This window comes from Anoplopoma fimbria, chromosome 1 (assembly GCF_027596085.1).
Source record: "Anoplopoma fimbria isolate UVic2021 breed Golden Eagle Sablefish chromosome 1, Afim_UVic_2022, whole genome shotgun sequence".
Lineage (NCBI taxonomy): Eukaryota > Metazoa > Chordata > Actinopteri > Perciformes > Anoplopomatidae > Anoplopoma > Anoplopoma fimbria.
This window is the reverse complement of record NC_072449.1, coordinates 20078370-20097655: the sequence shown is the minus strand read 5'-3', so window position 1 is coordinate 20097655 and position 19286 is coordinate 20078370. Positions and strand designations below refer to the sequence as shown.

Sequence of the window (19286 nt, the reverse complement as noted above, 5' to 3'; positions counted from 1 at the left end):
ATTCGAGGAGAACATTTTACTTCTTAAATAAGACATAAAGAAAAACTGCACATCAAAGAACGAGTTGTGTTGGAAAGTGGCGAAATAATATGTATCCATTGTAATATGTTTCTCTTTGTTTACTTTGTTCAGGGTGCAACATCATAATAAAGCATTAATAATAGATCAAAGACAAACCTTTAATTAGAACAACGTTTGGGTTGCCAGGTTGTAAAATGTATGTATGTATGTCGTTAGAAACTCACTTAATAATAAACCATTCAACTCTGCAGTTATACATGGTAATTTATTCATCATTTTGTTTCATTTTCAAGTCCATAAAAGCTTTGTTGGAGCAATCTGATGAACTAAAAAGCTAAAGAAATAAATACAAATTGTTCTGTTGTAGGAGGAAAGAGATTCACAACCTGGCATCCAAAGATCTTTTCTCATTAATGGCGTATAACTGATCTAGGAAGTACGTGTAAATGATTTATTAACACTGATGAAGCCTTGTATTAAAATCAAATGAACATTATTATGATACTGGTATCCATCTATCCAATGCAGTAGCTACTTATAACACATTAATGCCAATTGAATTCACATTTGCTTTTGTTAATAGAGAAAATAACATTGTATAAGCCTCTTTATAACAAAGAGACCAGTCCTTTATAGCCTTATGTGTGAATGATGTTAAATCCTTTTGCATTTTTTTAAGGGAAATATTAACTAGAAATTAAAATATATATTCACTCACTGAAAGCTGATGAGTGTATCAACATTTGAAATCAGCTCCTCTTTCCTCTCATCTAAAAATGATAATCCAAATTATGAGCACAGACAATTTCAGAAAACTTATATTAAAGCAGGGTATCAGGCATCTTTTATAGATAACAAATAATACTAAGGGTTGCAAATCAATCTGACACTATCTTTTTTCATAATTAAATCATTATTTTTTGTGTGCTTCTTCTTTCCATCGTGTAACCAATTTAACAATGTGATGTCTTTCAGTCAGTTAAACAGAGCTTTTGTTTCATGTCTTTCTCCTCACCACCTTATTTATCATCTTCTTCATCATCATCATCACCAACACCACCATCATTTAAACCTCTCTATTGATAGTTTAATGTGGTGGTTTGTGGCCTGGTGCTTTTATGTGGAGTAGACTGACACCTAGCGTCAGTTTGAGACAACTCACAGTGGTCTCCTCTGAACTTCTTTAAATGGAAACGGCCTCCTGGATTCAACAGAAAAGTATTGTAAACTATAAAGTCCTAAAAACTATAAAGTCATGGTTCTGTTGGGCTTAAGCCTCGTATAGCAGCCGTTTGCCTTCTCTCTGGCCTCTCTGGACGATAGTGATCATGGATAATAAATCAGTGGGATCAAGGAGGCTGTTGGCACCGTGTCATTACTCCGACTCCAGCTCTCCACGGCCCCCGGCGGTCTGCATACCTTTCCGGGCAGGGGCAGAGCCGGGGAGGCGCTCCAAGTGGCCCTCGCTGGCTGCGGTGGGTGTACACGTTTATCTGTATTTAAGCACCAGCTGCTCAAAACCACATTTTGCAGATGAACAGTTTGACTGCAGATTCACTCACAGGATGGCGACCGACAAGAAGGCACCTCTGGGCTCCATCGAGAACCCGATCAAGTTCAGGGATCAGGACTTCAAGACTCTCCTGGAAGGATGTCTGAAGTCCGGAGAGCTGTTTGCGGATCCAACCTTTGCACCTGATCAGAAGTCCATCGGTATGCCGGAAGATCCGGATCCTAAAAGGGCGATAAAGTGGCAGCGACCCAAGGTAGACACAGTTGAGCATGCGTGTGACGTGCCAGTTATTATACAGATGTTGTAGGGCGTTTTAGGTCTTTATTCAAACAATTGACACAACATTTTAAGTTTAAAATAATTAACAAAAAATTGTCATAAAAAACATGTTAAACAAAAGACTTATTTCACTAAAGAAAAAAAATTACATACATTCAATTGATATGTCAGAACATAATAAATACATATTTGAGATTATTTAATTAATATATACTTCCTGCCATAATTTAAATATTTGATATATTATTTCATATTCTTCAGGTCATCCCTGTACCAACATTTGAGATAAAGGAAAGTTGACATGCATGTTCATCCCATTTAATTAACAAAGTTTTGTTAAGACTTCCTCTACGCCACATAATAAATACATTTAAACTGATGGCTACACAATAAAGTCATTTTTAATGTATGCCCTACTTCTTGACATTGCTTCTTCACAGGAGCTCTTATCAACAGTGTTTGCAGAGTTGTAGACAGCTGATAAGGATTTAACCAGGTGTGGTTAAGGTTTGATGAAGCAGTTTCCCGAGGAGATAAACTTAGTAACACGGTTAATACTGAAAGTAAATATTTTAAGTAACTCCAAGCCACAAGGTCCTTCTTCGTAAATTGTTGTCAATAAAATGTCATAAATGAGAAACCATCATATTTTCCTCAAATCTCTCTAAATGTCTTGTTTTATCCAACCAACAGTCAAAACCCCAAAGATATTCAGTTCAGCCACAAATAAATCCAGAAAATATTTTCTTCATATGTCTTCTCTTTTCGCATATAATGATAATATATATACTGAATTACATTGTTCTCCTCTTGCTCCATCTCTGAAGGAAATCAGTGAGAATGCTGTGTTTGTGGAGGGCACGACTGGGACCACTGACATCTGTCAGGGCCAACTGGGTGAGTATCAGGAAAATTACAGCTTCTGCCTCTCCCCCCCACTGCTCATCTAATCTCCCAGAGGAACGAGAAAATGGGACGTACGTCATGCTGTGTTGTCTTAAACTGGCATTGCACAACATCCTGGAACAGTTAAATCATAAAAGTTGAAAACAACTGTGTTCAGATTGTTTCTATTTATTTCAGTGAAATGCAATGACTTCATAAAATGATTTCTGCATTCTCTGTGTGGAACACTCTGTGTTCCCTAAACCCCAAATCTGCAGGGGTCCAGACGACATAATAGCCCTGTCTTTAACAGCTCACAGACTCTGCTCAAATATGTGGTTTTCAGTGTGTTTCTTATTAGCGGTGAACTATGAGATCGTTTTCTTCACACAACAGCAGGCTTTCCTTCCTCCTCTGTGAGTTTTAAATTGATGATTTATGTCAGTAGTTATGTGCAGATATGTCGATGGGATCATTACAAATCTTCTTCTTCTTCTGCTTCTTCTACTTGTAGTCTTCTTCTACATCTTCTTCTTTGTGCTCCTTGTCGGAGATTTATGTTTTCGTTCAAACTCAATACCAGGATGTGTTTTTCTGAAACATCTCCAGAGAAACAACATAGCACAGGTGTTTGCTGTAGCAGAGGAATGTGGCTTATTGTGTGTGTGTGTGTGTGTGTGTGTGTGTGTGTGTGTGTGTGTGTGTGTGTGTGTGTGTGTGTGTGTGTGTGTGTGTGTGTGTGTGTGTGTGTGTGTGTGTGTGTGTGTGTGAGAGAGAGAGAGAGAGAGAGAGAGAGAGAGAGAGAGAGCTTCACCTGCCTTAAAAGCAATCATTACAAAACACTAAGAATCTTTTAAGATGTGTCTGTACCAGCTTCATGTTTTTCTTTTTGTTTATCAGGTAACTGCTGGCTGCTAGCATCCCTGTCCTGTCTCACCATGCACCCCAAACTCTTTGTGAAGGTGGTGCCACCCAACCAAAGCCTGTCCAAGCCTTACGCAGGGATCTTCCATTTCAGGGTAAGATGTAAAACACAGAACCTCTGACTCCCCGCCTTTATTTTCTAATGAGAAAAGTTGCCAATTAGACATCCAATCAAGCCAGCTGTTACTCACACATTGTTTGCTGCTGACAAACAGAAAAAAAACCCAACAAGCATAAAAACAGTCTTTCTCAAATTCTTATGCTTTAGTGATCTCATCTCTCGCCCCATCTTAGCCTGGACATGTTGCTTGATATTCTATAATAAAGCACATAATCATGATAAGCTAAGGTTTTAACCATTTATTGCAAATACAACACACATTTCAGTTTAAAGGTGTGGTTCTATTTATTTGATGCTCCTGTGGTAATATGTTGGGAATGCAAAGTAAAAAGACAATATCAACCAATATAATCAGAGCCTTAATGGAGTACTCCACTGATCAAGCATTGCACTTCTTTAACATTGGACTCATGATGGACATTTTTTCAAAAATATAATAATTCACTCAGCATAACCTGCTGAGTGAATTATGATCTTACCTTTTTTTTTTTAGGTTTGTTTTTTTACAAAAGGTAAATGTGTATTGTGTAAATTCCTTTACACAATACACATAGAGGTAGAACGGTGGTGCTCATATGTCATTTAGCATTTTATTGAACATGCAACTATAAAACAACTCTCTGCATATGCCTGAGCTACCATGAGGCTCAATTAGTGCTGATCACAGTCCAAATATGACACACAGTTTGTGTTGTGTGTGGTAAATATTGTATTTAAGCACATTATGGACATAAAATATTAAGTTTGATTGATGTACTTAATTCAGACATGCTCATTTTATGTAACTTCATGTAAGAAAAGACTGATTCTCAGTCTATGAAGAATGATCTGATTGGGCTATTCCTACATTCAGTGATATGCTTTTTGCTTTAGCTTTTAATTATTGGATCAAACAGATATCAACTCATCCTGCAGTCATCACTGCATAGTGGTTTTGCACGTAAGATGAAGAGATAAACATAAACCTCATCTTTATCACCTAATTAGAAGTCGTGATACTAATCTAGAAAGTTCATCATCCACTCGCTCTGACCTGCAAAGATCAATAAAATATCGCGCTACTAAAACTATCAATCGTGTCAAAGAAAACAGTAAGATATAGATCTTTTCTACAGCTTCTGCTCAGTGATTATTCTTCCCCAGAGGGTTTGACCTGTAGAGACTGTTAGGGGGAATGTGGCATGACTTGACAAGCAGGACTGAAGGACTGGAAACTCATTCTGCCCTGTCAGGCTGATGGGAGAGCAGTCCAGACATGCAGGTAGTGACTACCTCTGGGACACACACACACACCGACACACACTAACACACTGACACACACTAAAACACACACAGCTATGAAAGGCCAGTGTAGGCCTGCTCTCAGTTGCTGTTTTGCACACACAGATTAGCAGTACAGTACACACCCCTAGTCATGGCCACTAACTGCCTCCGGAGTTGGTGTAATAAACAGAATAAGGTGAACAGGGTGTTTATTTAACTCATCTTTTAATGGATCATTTTCTTCATTCAGTTTTAATTCACTCTAAACATATTTATGTCTCTAATTTGTGCTTGAATATGTCATGTGATAGTTTGGAATCACAATGTTTATTTAAACTAGTTTATGTGTGCAGCAGGTTTCAACAACAAGACAAATAAAAGTGATTTACAATCCATGAGATGCCTAAAAAGGTAATCAGTAAAATGTGCCAAATGTTGGATGAGCATATCTACTGGTGCTCATGTTAAGCAATGTTTTGATCTAGCACTAAGCCCTGAAGCCATAAAAAACGGTTTTAAAAGAACAAAATTAAATTGAAGTTTTAAAACAAATAATAATGTTACAAACAGAGTTATAAAATATTCAAAAGTAGTTACAGTTCAGTGACAGATATAATCAAATAGCCCCATATTTTATTTCATAAAAGGTATATGACAAGTATATGATGTGACACTATTGTCATTACATGATCTCCTCATCCCAGACCCATTTCCACTGGATGGACATAATAAACAGAAACATAATTTACCAAAAACATCCCATACAACAAACTTCCAAATAATGAGTACTAACTTGAGCTATGGTGCGTTGTATTGACTCTAAATTCAGCTATTATTTGTAAGACGACAAATGTGTTATTTCTTCCATAAAAGTTACATAATATTGCTTTAAAGAGTCTTAAATCAATATGTTTACAATAACAATTGCTCCCTTATGAAGCGGTAGCTCATGAACCCACAGATAAACATAATAACTCATCTCTACTGAGCTTTATAGTGTGTTCCCACACATTGTTTCTTGGTTTGGCCTCCAATTTTATTATTTTTTGTTCACTCTCACTGCTCTCATAGCGTAGTTTTCAGGTAAAAAATAAATTTGAAAAATAGAAAAGCTACCTGCTCAGCACCAAACAGCAGACAGAATCAGTTAGCAAATAGCTGGTTAACAACTTTGCCGCGTTTAGCAGCTAAAAAGTCAGATATTTTTCTCAGGAGTTGGTGGAAATCGAAAAACAGAGCTAAAAGAGAGTGAGTTTTGGACTTCATGAAGTGGACACAAACACAACTCCAATAAAAAAAACAGTTGTTGCAAATAAAAGATACATATTTGGGACATAAAGTTCAGGTGTTGGGTCTCGTTACACTGTGTCTTACTCCTCTTTATCGTTCCTCCTGATTAATTGCATCCATTCCTGTTTCTCTGTTCTCACCATCCCTCTCCCTGTGTGTCTCTGTGTAGTTCTGGCAGTATGGTGAGTGGGTGGAGGTGGTTGTGGATGACAGGCTGCCAGTACGCGAAGGCCGTCTGCTCTTCAGCTACTCTCGCACCCGCCACGAGTATTGGAGCGCCCTGGTGGAGAAGGCCTATGCCAAGTCAGTTTCCACTACCAAGCATATGTTTCTGGGTTGTAATGTCTTAGATCACCCACTCCTTTTCTGTGAGTGTGTATGTGTGTGTGTGTGTGTGTGTGTGTGTGTGTGTGTGTGTGTGTGTGTGTGTGTGTGTGTGTGTGTGTGTGTGTGTGTGTGTGTGTGTGTGTGTGTGTGTGTGTGTGTGTGTGTGTGTGTGTAGATACATTTGAGTTGGTGTCAGTCCATCTGCAGTTTGTGAGATGGGTGCAGCGAGCTGTGATGGGACACGGGCGACAAGGGTTTCTCAGGATACAACACTGAGGAGGGGCAGTTTGGTGTAGCCCCAGTGATTGGACAAAAATACACTTTCTCACCTCACCTTATGTAGGTTAGTCGGATGCTACGGAAGCCTGAAGGGGGGCAACATTTCAGAGGGGATGGAGGATTTCACAGGAGGCATCGCATACTCAATGCAGGTCTCCTCTCGTACCCCTCGAGTCCTCTGGAGGTCTCTGACAGCCGCCCTGGCTCGAGGCAGCCTGCTTAGCTGCTTCATCCAGGTGCGAACACACCTCCGGAAGTTCACACTACACAGCGCGATGCTGCTTAAGAGCCACTTGAGTTTCTCTCTTTGTCTTCTCAGGCCAGCAGCTACAGCGACATTGGTAAAGTGACAGGAGACGGGCTGATAAAGGGCCACGCTTACGCCATCACCGACACCCACAAGGCCAGTATAACACAGAGACGCCGCTGCAGCACTGAGCCTCTGTCATTATTTATTGTTGCTAGGTTATCATTGTGTGGTTTTAATGCGCTTTCTGTTACTGCATGATCATTCTCTCCCTAAAGACCGTAATCTAAAACCATTTTATGTAATTTCATGTGAATCAAATGTTATTTAATGTCACATAAACTCTCTGAAATGTAATCTAATCTCCTTTAATCTTATCTTCATTCAGATCAATTCATCACATACATTTGAATGTAATCTAATCTCATTCATATAATCTCAATTAATGTAATATTATTTATTATAATTTAATCCCATCTCATCCAAACATAAAAACATCATCTAATCTAACCTAATCTAATCATCCAATATCTTTGCAAGTCATTTTATTCCATTTCATCTCATCTAATTTCACATTAATTAAAAGATTTTATTGAGTATAATTTCACTAATATTTAACTTAATCTCATCATCCATCTCTGACTGGATCTAGCCTAAGCATATTTCATCAGTGAGCAAAAAAATCTCAGCATGAGGGCCATTAGTAGGTGATCTGGAGCTTTTGATCCTGTAGCATGATCTTCTTCGGCAGATGAATTTCGGCTATTTGTCAAGGAATAGCAGATGTTCAAATTTCCTTCCATTTCTTTTTTACAGCACTATAAAAATGTGCCATGTTTGTTTGAACATTTTGTTTGAAAATGAATTTTATTGAGTCTTTACTTATATATTAGTTTCTTCTCTCTTCACTTTTCAGGTAAAAAAAGCATTGGATGAGATTTTGTTGCTGAGGCTGAGGAACCCCTGGGGTTTTGTTGAATATCGCGGACCGTGGAGTGACAAGTGAGGAAGCTTCCTGTTGGTGCACATTGTATACAGGAGAGAGAAAGAACACACTCACACAGTTTCTCTTTGTATATGTGTGACTGCAGGAGTAAAGAGTGGGGTGACGTGGTCAAAGCGGAAAAGGAAAGGATTGATCTGAAAAAGAGAGAAGATGGAGAGTTCTGGTACATGCTAAAACACACAAACTTACAGTATAAGTATACAGATCCATTATTAAAGTAAAAAGTACTAATACCACACATCGAGAATGCTCCACTATAAGTAAAATCATAAAGTAAAAGTACTTATTCTGTCAATGTTTTACTATTATATATGATGATTCTAGATTAACATCACCGCTCTATTGATGTAGATAGATAGATAGATATTCCTTTATTGATCCCCGTGGGGGAAATTCGGGTGTTGCAGCAGCTCAAGGACAGAGAAACAGATTAAGGTCATAAATAAGACATATTATACAATGAAATAAAAAAAAAAAAAAATGTACAGTATATTTACATGTGTGCAATGTGTGCATTGTATGTCGCATTTTACTGCTGTGGATATATTTTACTCCTTTATTTATTGTTGGCTAGTTAAATCTACAGCAAGGCATCAAATTCTATAAAATCATTCTGTTTGTAGCATCGCTGTCCTGTGAAAATCTAGTATCTCTCAAAAGTCATCTGTGCATGAGCTCAGAAAACAGCTTTGTGACAATGGATTTTTCAGCTTATCCAAGAGGCTTTTTCAATTGTGTATTTAGTGTAAGAAGTAGAAGAATTCCAAATTAGTAACTGAATCTGTCAGGTGTAAAATGTAGTGCAGTAAAAGGTGCAATATTAGCCTCTGAGATGAAATAGAATTATAAATCTGGATACAATATAAATACTCAAGTGAAGTGAATTACAATTGTACTTACAGTACTTGAGTAAATACTGCCTCTCACGTACAATAAGCTCTCTGATGTAAATGACCTGCTCTATTAGGATCAGTGCTGAGGACTTCAGCAGCCTGTTCGATGTTGTGGAGCTCTGCAGTGTGAATCCTGACACTCTTGTGGAGGAAACCACACCTGCCGCTCCTTCCTCCCCCTCTACCTGGAACATCAGTGAACATGAAGGATTCTGGGTATCGGGGAGCTCTGCTGGCGGTAGCCGCAAATACAACAGTATGTTTATGAAGTTGTAATTGCACACATATGCATTTAAAACCTCAGCTGGATCATTTAATTAGTCGTCATATTTTTTTTTGTCAGAATCTTTCTGGAAGAATCCTCAGTTCCAGTTGGTTCTCACGGAACAGGACCAGGCGGAAGAGGACGATGAGGATGATGAAGATGAAGATGACGATGACGATGAGGAAATAACCCCTGAAGAGAAGAAGAGAGCAGAGAAGCAGAAGGAGAAGGCCAAACAGTGCACCGTGTTGGTGGAGCTTCTGCAGAAAAACCGAAGGAAGATGACCAAAGTCCACTTCCTCTACATCGCTTTCCACATCTACAAGGTCACATCTGCTTTATTTATTACTTATGGATTTATTGAACATTGTGAGTCTCTGCACCTTTGTACTGTTTCTGAATAAACTCACACCTTTGTGTTTCTTCCTTTTTGCAGGTTCCTGCTAAGGTGAGTATCTCATTGGCAATAGATTGTACATTGTATTTAATATATGCTTGAATTAAAATCAGAAAAATATTATATTCTTTGTAGTGTTTTTTTATTAAGGACGAACTTCTAATATCTTTCTTCCAACAGCTTCAGGGTGTGTGTCTGAGCCGCAACTTCTTCATGACAAATCGCCCTGTCGGTCGCTCTGGGAAATATATGGCTCAGAGGTAAAAGACCATCATGAGAAAACGCCACTAAGTTATTATTTAATCTTTATCTGTTCATAAAAGCAGAAAATGTGGTTGTGGTGCTTTTACTATGTAGGGACTTCCGACCAGAGTAAAACATCCTATATACTGTGCTACCGGTGGACTGAATCGAATGCAATCCCATTTTTTATTTGTTTGTACATCAATGTAACAAACCTGCATCCACACAAAACTTAAAGCTTGATTAGTTATTTCAGTAATTTTCTTCATCTGGTAAGAAAATTAAAATATAATCAAGAATTTTACATCATCATACAAAAATTAATTTGTCGAGGGGTGACCAAGAAAAAAGACTATACGATATACATACAGAAAAAACAACAGACAATAAGTAAACTTATGTAACCATTGTTGCTCATGGCTCCGATGGTGGCAGCTATCAAACACATGAATCATGTTGTCTTCATTCATAAATTCATTAACTTTGTGCCACAGGGGTGCGTGGAGGAAGCTGCATCTGGATCCAGGTAACTACATCATCGTGGCCTCCACCTATCGACCCAACCAACCGGGAGAGTTCTTTGTCCGCATTTTCTCCAAGACCGGAAACACTCTGGGGTGAGATTGAGGGGATTTTGCTTTGATGGTCTAAAAGATTCCCAAACAGGGGACAAAAATCATAAGAGACTTTTAGTTTAGTTAGATGTGATAATAATAACCTGGTCTCAGAAAAACAGATCCACTTACTAACAACCTTGTGTAAATGTTGTAACACTTCCTCTAGTCTCCCTGAATCACCTCCTACATCACTCGCTCTCTGATAAAAGCACCTCTTATGGCTTCTGTTCCAAACACAGTCAATTCCACAGCTGAGACCTGAAGTACAAGTACTCAAGTACTGTATTTAAGTACATTTTTTGCGGTACTTTACTGGAGTATTTCCAATTTATTGGACCTTAATACTTTATATTGCTGTTTTTACTGCTCAAAGTTTATTCAACAGCTTTAGTAGATTTAGATTTTTTGTTGCACAAGATAATAAATAACTTGCGAGCACATAATATTATTGTGAGGGCATAAGATTTTTTTAAATCTCCATTGTTTAACACTCTTAACTGAATAATAATTGGCTTTACTTTGGAATCTTTAAGTACATTTCGCTGGTAATACTTAATACTGAAGTAGAATTTCGCTATTTTTCACATTGTGTAAAATATTTGAGCCCATAGCAAACGTTATTTGGGTCTTTGTAAGGTTCAAACTGTATAAAAGTTTAATTCACGAGACAATCTTTTGTTGACTTTGTGTTCCAGGACTCAGGACTTCACCTGCTCCTCTGGCTTCCTCCAGGTGAGTTCAGCCGTCTCGTCCGTACACATTAAAACAGCAGCAAATAGCCGCTTAGAATACAGTATGTTTATTTTTGTTTGGTGTGTTTGTTCCCGAGGTTATGGCTACTCCCGTCTCCCCAGAGGATCAAGTGAGAGTTCAGAAGACGTTTGATGAGGAGGCTGGCCCAGTAAGAAGTCTTCATCATTGTTCTACATTATTTTATTTATAAAAAGTGTCAATTTCGAACCTTTGGTTTTCTTATTTCTTCCCCCTCAGGATGACAGAGTGAGCGCCAAGGAGCTCATGAAGCTGTTCAACACAGGTTAGAATCTCCAGTATATCATGTGTTTCATGTTTTAGGAGCATCTGAAAATGACAAGCCTCAAGTGATATTTGATGATAAAATACCCGTTATGGCCACTAGATGGGAGCAAAGTAGTGACACATTCCCTAAAAAGTTGGCCCAGTGGAGTCACTGAGGTCAACAGTCTAGACAGAGGCTCATATGTGCAGTCAGAGAGAGTACATTGAGCTTTGTTAAGTAATAAAAAGTGACTACACGTGTCCTCACCTTGACCTTTCCTCATCTTAATCCAATTTAAACCTTTATTTTCTTTCTCTGTATCAATCTGTGCCTTTCTTCCCGTAATCACAGCTCTTGAGAAAGATTACCATCTGCCACTGGAGACGTGCAGACAGCTAATCTTTGGAGAGGATGTATCCTTTTGTCCTCAGTATATTATTTAATATAACTCACAATCTCGACTCCTTGTATTTCGAGATCCTTGTTCACTTATACTGTATATACAGTATGTCTGTGTTACTTGATCCTACACAAATGACAGTAAACATGTTAAAATCTTCATTGTCCTCTGCTAGTTTCAAATAGTTTCACATTAAAAAACTGGCATGAGGATGTGCACGGCCCTGGACAGGAGGGGTCTACAGCGTGTGATAAAACATTACATGAACATCTTTGGTGCCATCTACTGAACATTAGTGATTTTGCTACAAGAGGTGTTTGCAAAGAGCCCAAAGGTTATTAAACATTACCCAGCTGACATCTAGCAAGAGATACAGAAGTGACAGCTGCCTTATGACCAGACTTCTGAACAGCTTTAGTCTGTGAGATTCCTAAATCCACCTACCCTCAACACATATCATCATCATTTATATATCATTTATTGTCATTGTACAACAGGGTTGTACAACAAAATGCCCTTTGAAGTACCATTTTGCTACTTTGTATTTGTGTGTATTTTCTAATGCAGCAAAATGGTACTTCACGCTGCATTATGTTGTACAACCCTGATGTCCAATGACAATAAATTAACCTTGTAACCTTATAAGTTAAGCGAGGCTGATGCTTGCTGACGAAAGGGGTTCAAACCCCCGGACCTCCGGTTGCGTCATTGCGCTGCCCTGCTGGTTGAGTTCACTCTGCTTCCTCATAACTTTATCACACTCTCTTCTGTCCTGTTGAGATGTCCTTTACTCTGCTGGCAGACTAAAGGGCGCTGCAGTCTCAGCCGTGAACAAACAGGAACCCTGCTGTCCAGTCTGCGCCATCTGCAGGTGCAGCTCTGTGTGTGTCTGTGAGCGTGTGTGTGTGTGTGTGTGTGTGTGTGTGTGTGTGTGTGTGTGTGTGTGTGTGTGTGTGTGTGTGTGTGTGTGTGTGTGTGTGTGTGTGTGTGTGTGTGTGTGTGTGTGTGTGTGTGTGTGTGTGTGTGTGTGTGTGTGTGTGTTAAAGACAGAAATAGACGGAGAGTGGTGTCATTAGCACTTATTCTGATGCTGCTCTCTTTTTCAGTCCATCTTTTTCCAGTTCGATGAAGACTCTTCTGGGACCATGAGCCCCTTTGAGCTCAGTGATGCCCTGCAAGCTGTTGGTATGCACACACACAGACACACACAGATACACACAAACACACACACACATGCTGCTGGTTATGACTGTTTGCTCTTCACACCATCGCCCGCTCCTCTGTCTCGCAGGGATGCAGTGTGATAACAAGGTTGTCGAGCTGCTGTCTGAGCGCTTTGCATCTGGAGAGCTTCACATGCCCTTCCACGGTTTCGTGTCATGTGTCACCAGGATGCGCAAGCTTTTTGGTAAAACACACACACACATTCACACACATCCACACACAAACAAAGTCAAACAGACTGACCAATGATGAAAACAGTTATCTATGACCTTACACCAGCTAATCAATTATGATTCATTTGGTTATTTCAGGAAGCTCTATAGTAGTATTTTTTCTATGTTTGACCCATCTGCACTAAACCTAAATAAAAAAATTGAATAATGTCATATACAGTATAATATCAGTTAGGAGGGACAATTTACTGCAGAATAAATACTATATTATGGTATACAAACATACGTGTTACACGTGTGGCTCATAGTGGCATTTAACATTTGCTTTTAGATGATCTACATGTGCACAGCTTGTTTACACAACATGCTTTATGTGTATTTAAACTATCACTAAATACATTCAGGTTTTCTGCTGAAAATGAATGCTAAATCTGATGCAGACACTGTATGCAGTCATTTCCTCCTCTCTTCTCCTCAGCTCTGTATGAATCAGAGACCAGTCAGGAGGTGAAAGACAGAGGGATCAACTATGTGAGTATCTTGCCAAATATGCTCTGATTTCTGTTCATATACTGACCTGGACATTTTCTGGTCATTCTGCTCCCTGTTCATCTGTTGTCCCTCTACAGTGGCTGCTTCAGTTCCTGGTGGTGTGAAGATGCTTCATGAAGAGGGTCTCCACATTAGACCGAGCTGAGACACAGCATGCTGTTGATTCTACCACAGAGACGACTGTGTATTTTAAAACTGCTCCTTCATGTGTGCCTTTTTACAGAGCAACATCAGTGGCCTCGTTCATGCTTTCCTATGCTATTTGTTTTGCTTCATCTCGTTCATTCTCATTTTTCTGGCTATAGCCTTTGTACAAGCTCAAGGTTTAAGGTTTGGCTTTATTGTCATTACACAATATAGGATTGCAAAATGAAAGGCAGTTGTAGCCCAGCCCACATTACAAACACAGAACAAGTATAAATTAGAATTAGGCAATAAATAACAAGTATGTAAAAATAACACTTAGGGAAACAATAAAAGAGAATAATGAATTATTGAATATAGAAACTAAATGATATCATAGAATATGTTATAAAATTTCGAAGGATATATAGTTACGCACATACATATGCAAACAATTACTGCAATACTGTTATATTACTCCACATTGTAATAAAAGGAATTTCATAATTATATGAGTTTAAAGGTGTCCTTATTCCTTTTGTCATTAACAAGAGAACTGTTTCATAACCTAAATAAAGTTCACATTATTACCCTTTTTCTCAAAGTAATTATCCTTTTATCAAGTTGCTCTTTAGAAATTCGGTAATGATGACAGGAAATGGGTTTCTAATTATGAAATGTGAATGAAATGTTAGCCCACACACAACTTTAATCACACAACTTACAAAAATCACTGCAAGCCCAAGAGTTTACTCATCTATGCACACATGAGCATACTCTGGGAAATATCTGTGCACACACACACACAGTCAGAGCGAACACTGCCTGCCCCAACGAGGGTGTGAGGTTTATGTCTCAGCAGCGCTGCACGCAGCATCTCTATTCTTATCGCATTGACGCCACGTAGAGCGTCAACACACACTCGCCCCCTCCTCCACTACGTTCCCTTTCTCCCTCCATCCATCCCTCACTCTTTCTCCCCCCTCCTGTTCTCTCTAGTAACTGTCTGACTCTCACAATCTGCATCCTCCTCCTCCCTGTCAAACACACACACACACACACACACACAGGTGCCCGCTGCACTCTCACACACATCAGCGAGCAAATGTCCTTTCTGCACATGTTGCTATTTCTAGCACCTTTGCTCACACTACTTCCTGTTCATCGTTAGGTGAGTACACACAGGTTGTCCTCAGCAACCGTCCATCTACATTGCGATAGAGAGAAGGAGGAGCGAGACAGGAAGGACCAGTAGGTTCATCTCAGTGTCTGGACTCTCCATCAACAATACCTGCTTTACCGTTTTATTTTTATGTTTCTAAACCCTGTGCTTCCTCTGGTTTGTGTCAGCCTGGAAGGAGATCAGCCAATGTGACGAGTGAGGCCTCCACATGGCCTCTACATAGTTAGATCTTAGTCTACATCTATAGGCCTTACAGGATTCTTATACTCCTTTAAACTCTCACCTTCTCTGTTTCAGAATAGCCAGGGAATCAGACTAAAACATTGGCGCTTGAGGCTCTCTGAGGCTGTATTCAGGCACAACAGTGTTTAAACTAAATGCTAATGTAGATGTTTAGCAGGTTTCTTTTTTACCATGTTTACCATACTAGCTTAGTGTGATGGCATGCTTACATTTGCTAAACCAAAGTATTGGACATATTTTGACCTGATGATGGTGCTAGATGAAAAGTCAGAGGATCAGTAAATGTATTACAAATCATCCTGAGTAGGACATGAATATTTGTAGCAAATTTCACAGCAATTGATCCAAAAGTTGAGGTATTTGACTAAAATCTATAATTGTAAACCTCATGGTGGCACTAGAGGTGAAGTAAGGGGACCACCGAGAGTCTGTAGGATCCATCCTCTTGGGACCATCAATGTTAGGACAAAATTTAATGGCAATCCATCCAAAAGTTGGCAAGATATTACAGTCTGGAACAAACGGACCAGCTCACTCAGATCAAAAGTAAGTAAAGAGAAACAGTTTGTGGCTGATCTACCAGGATATAACTGTGTCCTCTGTTGATTTTTCTCTTTTCTCTCTGTGTTTATTCTTTCTCTCGACAGTGCTGGTGCCCATCCTTCCACCTGCTCTTCTCCTCTCTCTCTCTCCCTCCCTCCCTCCCTCCTCCTCCCCCAGCTGTCCTGTGGGATGTGATGATGCTCTGACAGGCTTGGCGTCTGTTCTTGGAGGTGCTGGTATTTTCGTGCCACAGCGGCGGGGGCCGCTACAGGAATAGTGCCGGAGTTGTAGTGTGTAGTGTGGGAGTGGGATCTGTGGAGGGCTGGAATGGTTTGAGAACTGTGAGATTTTAAGCCATTGTATAGACACAGGAGGGAGACCAGGGAGGATTGCGTAAATCGGCTCCCTGGCTGCAAATTTAGCTTGGGCTCACTCACGCATAAATTTGATGAGCAGTACTATCTCAGTCGTCAGAGCCGGGGGTATTTAAAGATGTGAGTGTGTGCTGGCATGGGATGTGGGGTGTATTTATTGTGCGTGTTTATTTACAAGCCGTGAAGATGGTAGATCATTTGTGATGTAAAGAGTGACATTTGCATTACAGTATCTCTCTGCTTCCCTCGGCTATCTGCTCCTCATTCTGCTCTTTCTATATTTGTTATAGTCGGTGGTGACCGGGTGTTTCATCTTGGCCACAGAAACACATATTACAGTGATATAACATCTAAGTGAAGCTCCTTTTTACTTCTCGTCCAACTTCACAACAAACCTCAAGCAATTAGACACCAAGGAAATATCTTACAGATTAATTTGTTTTTTTGGCTTTTCTATTTTCCACCTGGATTCTCTGTTTTGTCTGTTTGCATGTGTAAAAGTCTGATTGGAGTCTTTTTTATGCAACAGCCTCCTTAGGTTTAAAGTATATAGTAAGTACTGATGCACCTATATAACTTTTTCTTTACTGATAACAATACCTCGATACTGACCGATCTGATAGCAGTGCTTCTTTTTACCAAAATTTGGAATCTGTAAACCTCATAAATTCCCAGGATCATTTTTATTTGAAGTTACATGAGGCCATGGATGAAGAGACTGAATTTTACAAAGATATTATCAAATAAATTAAATTAAATATTGATCGGTCACGTCACCTTATCATCTTTCAACAAGGTCAGTATCTGCATCATTACCAATAGAGTATTAGATCAGTTTAAACTATAACTACTGTATGTATTAAAGAAAATGTGGCCTGCAATACCTCAAGGTATATCCCCAAACTTAATTACAGTTTAATCAACCATTGCACGATGGTTGATGATTAAACTGTGGAAATCACCGACCCTTCTGCATGTAAACTTGACCTTCGGGATCTCTCTTTATTCCTGAAACTAAAAATTATTAATTGGATTAAGAGGATCCTCAGTTAACTTCTGCTCCCACTGCTAACCCATGATCTCCTTTTTTAGAAGTCTGTCATGTGATGATACATTATTAAAACCATTTCAATGGGACCTTACTTATTTATTTAGGTTCTTTCTCCTTCTGTCAGACATTTGTGTGCTCAACTTCTTTAGTATTAGTTTTGCTTCATCTGTCTCTTATTTGTATATTTCTATGCACTGAATACATTGTATTTTTGACAAGGATTGGTGGGGGAGGGGGGATATCCTACTAAATGAATGTCTTTGTCTCAGCAGTGTGTTTCTTTTCAGAGTCTCTGCAGGTCGACAGAGACTGAAGATCACAGCCAGCCCTCTGAACTGATCTCAGCAGTCACTTTACTGTAAACAGTTTCCTTACAGTAAACCTCAGAGACAGGAATGCTGGGTGTCCCCCTCCAGTCTGAAAGTCTGTGCTGACCAGCTGGCCCCCATCTTCACAGATCTTCACTAGATCACTGGAGCTGAAGTACCTTCCTGTTTCAATGGCTCCACTATCGTCCCGGTCCCATAGAGTCTGTCTATCACAGGATTAAATGAGGCTCATCGACTGGACATATATGGTTATGAACTCCTTTGACTGGTGTTGACCTGAAGGACATCATATGATGAACAAACTGAATGTTGCAGTGAACTTGGGACTGCACTACATCCTAAAACACCTCGACTCCTCAGGGATAAACATAAGGATCCTGTTTGTGGACTTCAGCTCTGTGTTCTACACCATCATCTCAGACATTCTCTGCTTCAAACTCACCCAGCTCACTGTCCTGGCCTTCAGTGGATCACAGACTTCCAGCAGGTTAGGCTGGGAAAAATCAAATCTGAGTTAAGTATTAAGTATTAATAAAGTTTTCACTTGGTTCATCTCACTACAGACATACTGACCAACACTGTCATAATAACTTTTCATAAATGTTGCATCATGCACCTGACAAACTGAACTTGTATTACAGTCTAGTTCAATCAGGCTGGCTTTACCCACTACCGCACCAGGGAAAAACTGACCCTCTAAAAGAGTGAAAAAGCAATTGTTACCAAAAGGTTTCATTTGTATTTGCAATTAGGGATTTCAGGACATGAAATTTTGAAGTCATGAATATTGTCAGAGCCAATATCACCGTTAACGATTGTTAACCAGAACATTTCTAACCATTAACTAAAATATTTATTATCATTATCAACCATTTCCTTTTGTTTATGTCATCTATAGTGGTGATTTTCACAAAAACACACAATTCAAATTATTAGTAAATAAAAGATTGTATTTTTATTGATAAACAAATCTTTGTTTACATTTGAACACATCATGATTACGTTATCGTTCTAATCATAGACCCTATATAAGAAGGTTATAATTCACTTTCGTCCAATATTATTTTTTACTGAATGACGCTTAAACGCACCACAGTGTAATCAAATGGAACATCCTACCAGTACGACCCTGCAGCTAAACTGTGTAATTTAGTAGGCGGTTTACATGACTCCCTGGTCATTATATGTATCAAAATGTTCTCGCACACTGCCGATTTAAGGCACTTTTTGACGGATATAAGGCTGGATTCATGGTCCCTTTGAAATGTTTACAGCAATGCTTCAGGTGAGTGTCAACACTCGCTAGAACACACAAAACAAACCGGCGCACACACGTGTTACATGACATGCGCCAACAGGAGATTTATTTCACTGCATTCACAAGATCAGGCCTCAATGCAGTAATCAGAGCACCATCATGGCTTCTTTACTTCTTGTGTTATGAAATCTTGATTGGTAATATTGATAGTTTATACAATACATGAATCGATACAATAATGCCAC

General features: G+C 39.2%; 1 protein-coding gene across 1 annotated transcript; it reads left to right on the top strand.

Moving 5' to 3' along the window:
* The first annotated feature begins 1586 nt into the window (after nucleotides 1-1586).
* capn12 (calpain 12) lies at nucleotides 1587-14130 on the top strand. The gene is made up of 22 exons (XM_054604005.1): nucleotides 1587-1787; nucleotides 2641-2710; nucleotides 3599-3717; nucleotides 6466-6599; nucleotides 6967-7138; nucleotides 7222-7305; nucleotides 8066-8151; nucleotides 8241-8318; nucleotides 9123-9304; nucleotides 9392-9639; nucleotides 9750-9761; nucleotides 9891-9970; nucleotides 10448-10570; nucleotides 11266-11302; nucleotides 11400-11471; nucleotides 11561-11606; nucleotides 11940-12001; nucleotides 12791-12859; nucleotides 13095-13173; nucleotides 13280-13396; nucleotides 13864-13916; nucleotides 14015-14130. Exons 1-22 carry the CDS (start codon nucleotides 1587-1589, stop codon nucleotides 14039-14041), a joined length of 2151 nt encoding a protein of 716 aa, XP_054459980.1. The 3' UTR covers nucleotides 14042-14130.
* The last annotated feature ends 5156 nt before the right edge of the window (nucleotides 14131-19286 follow it).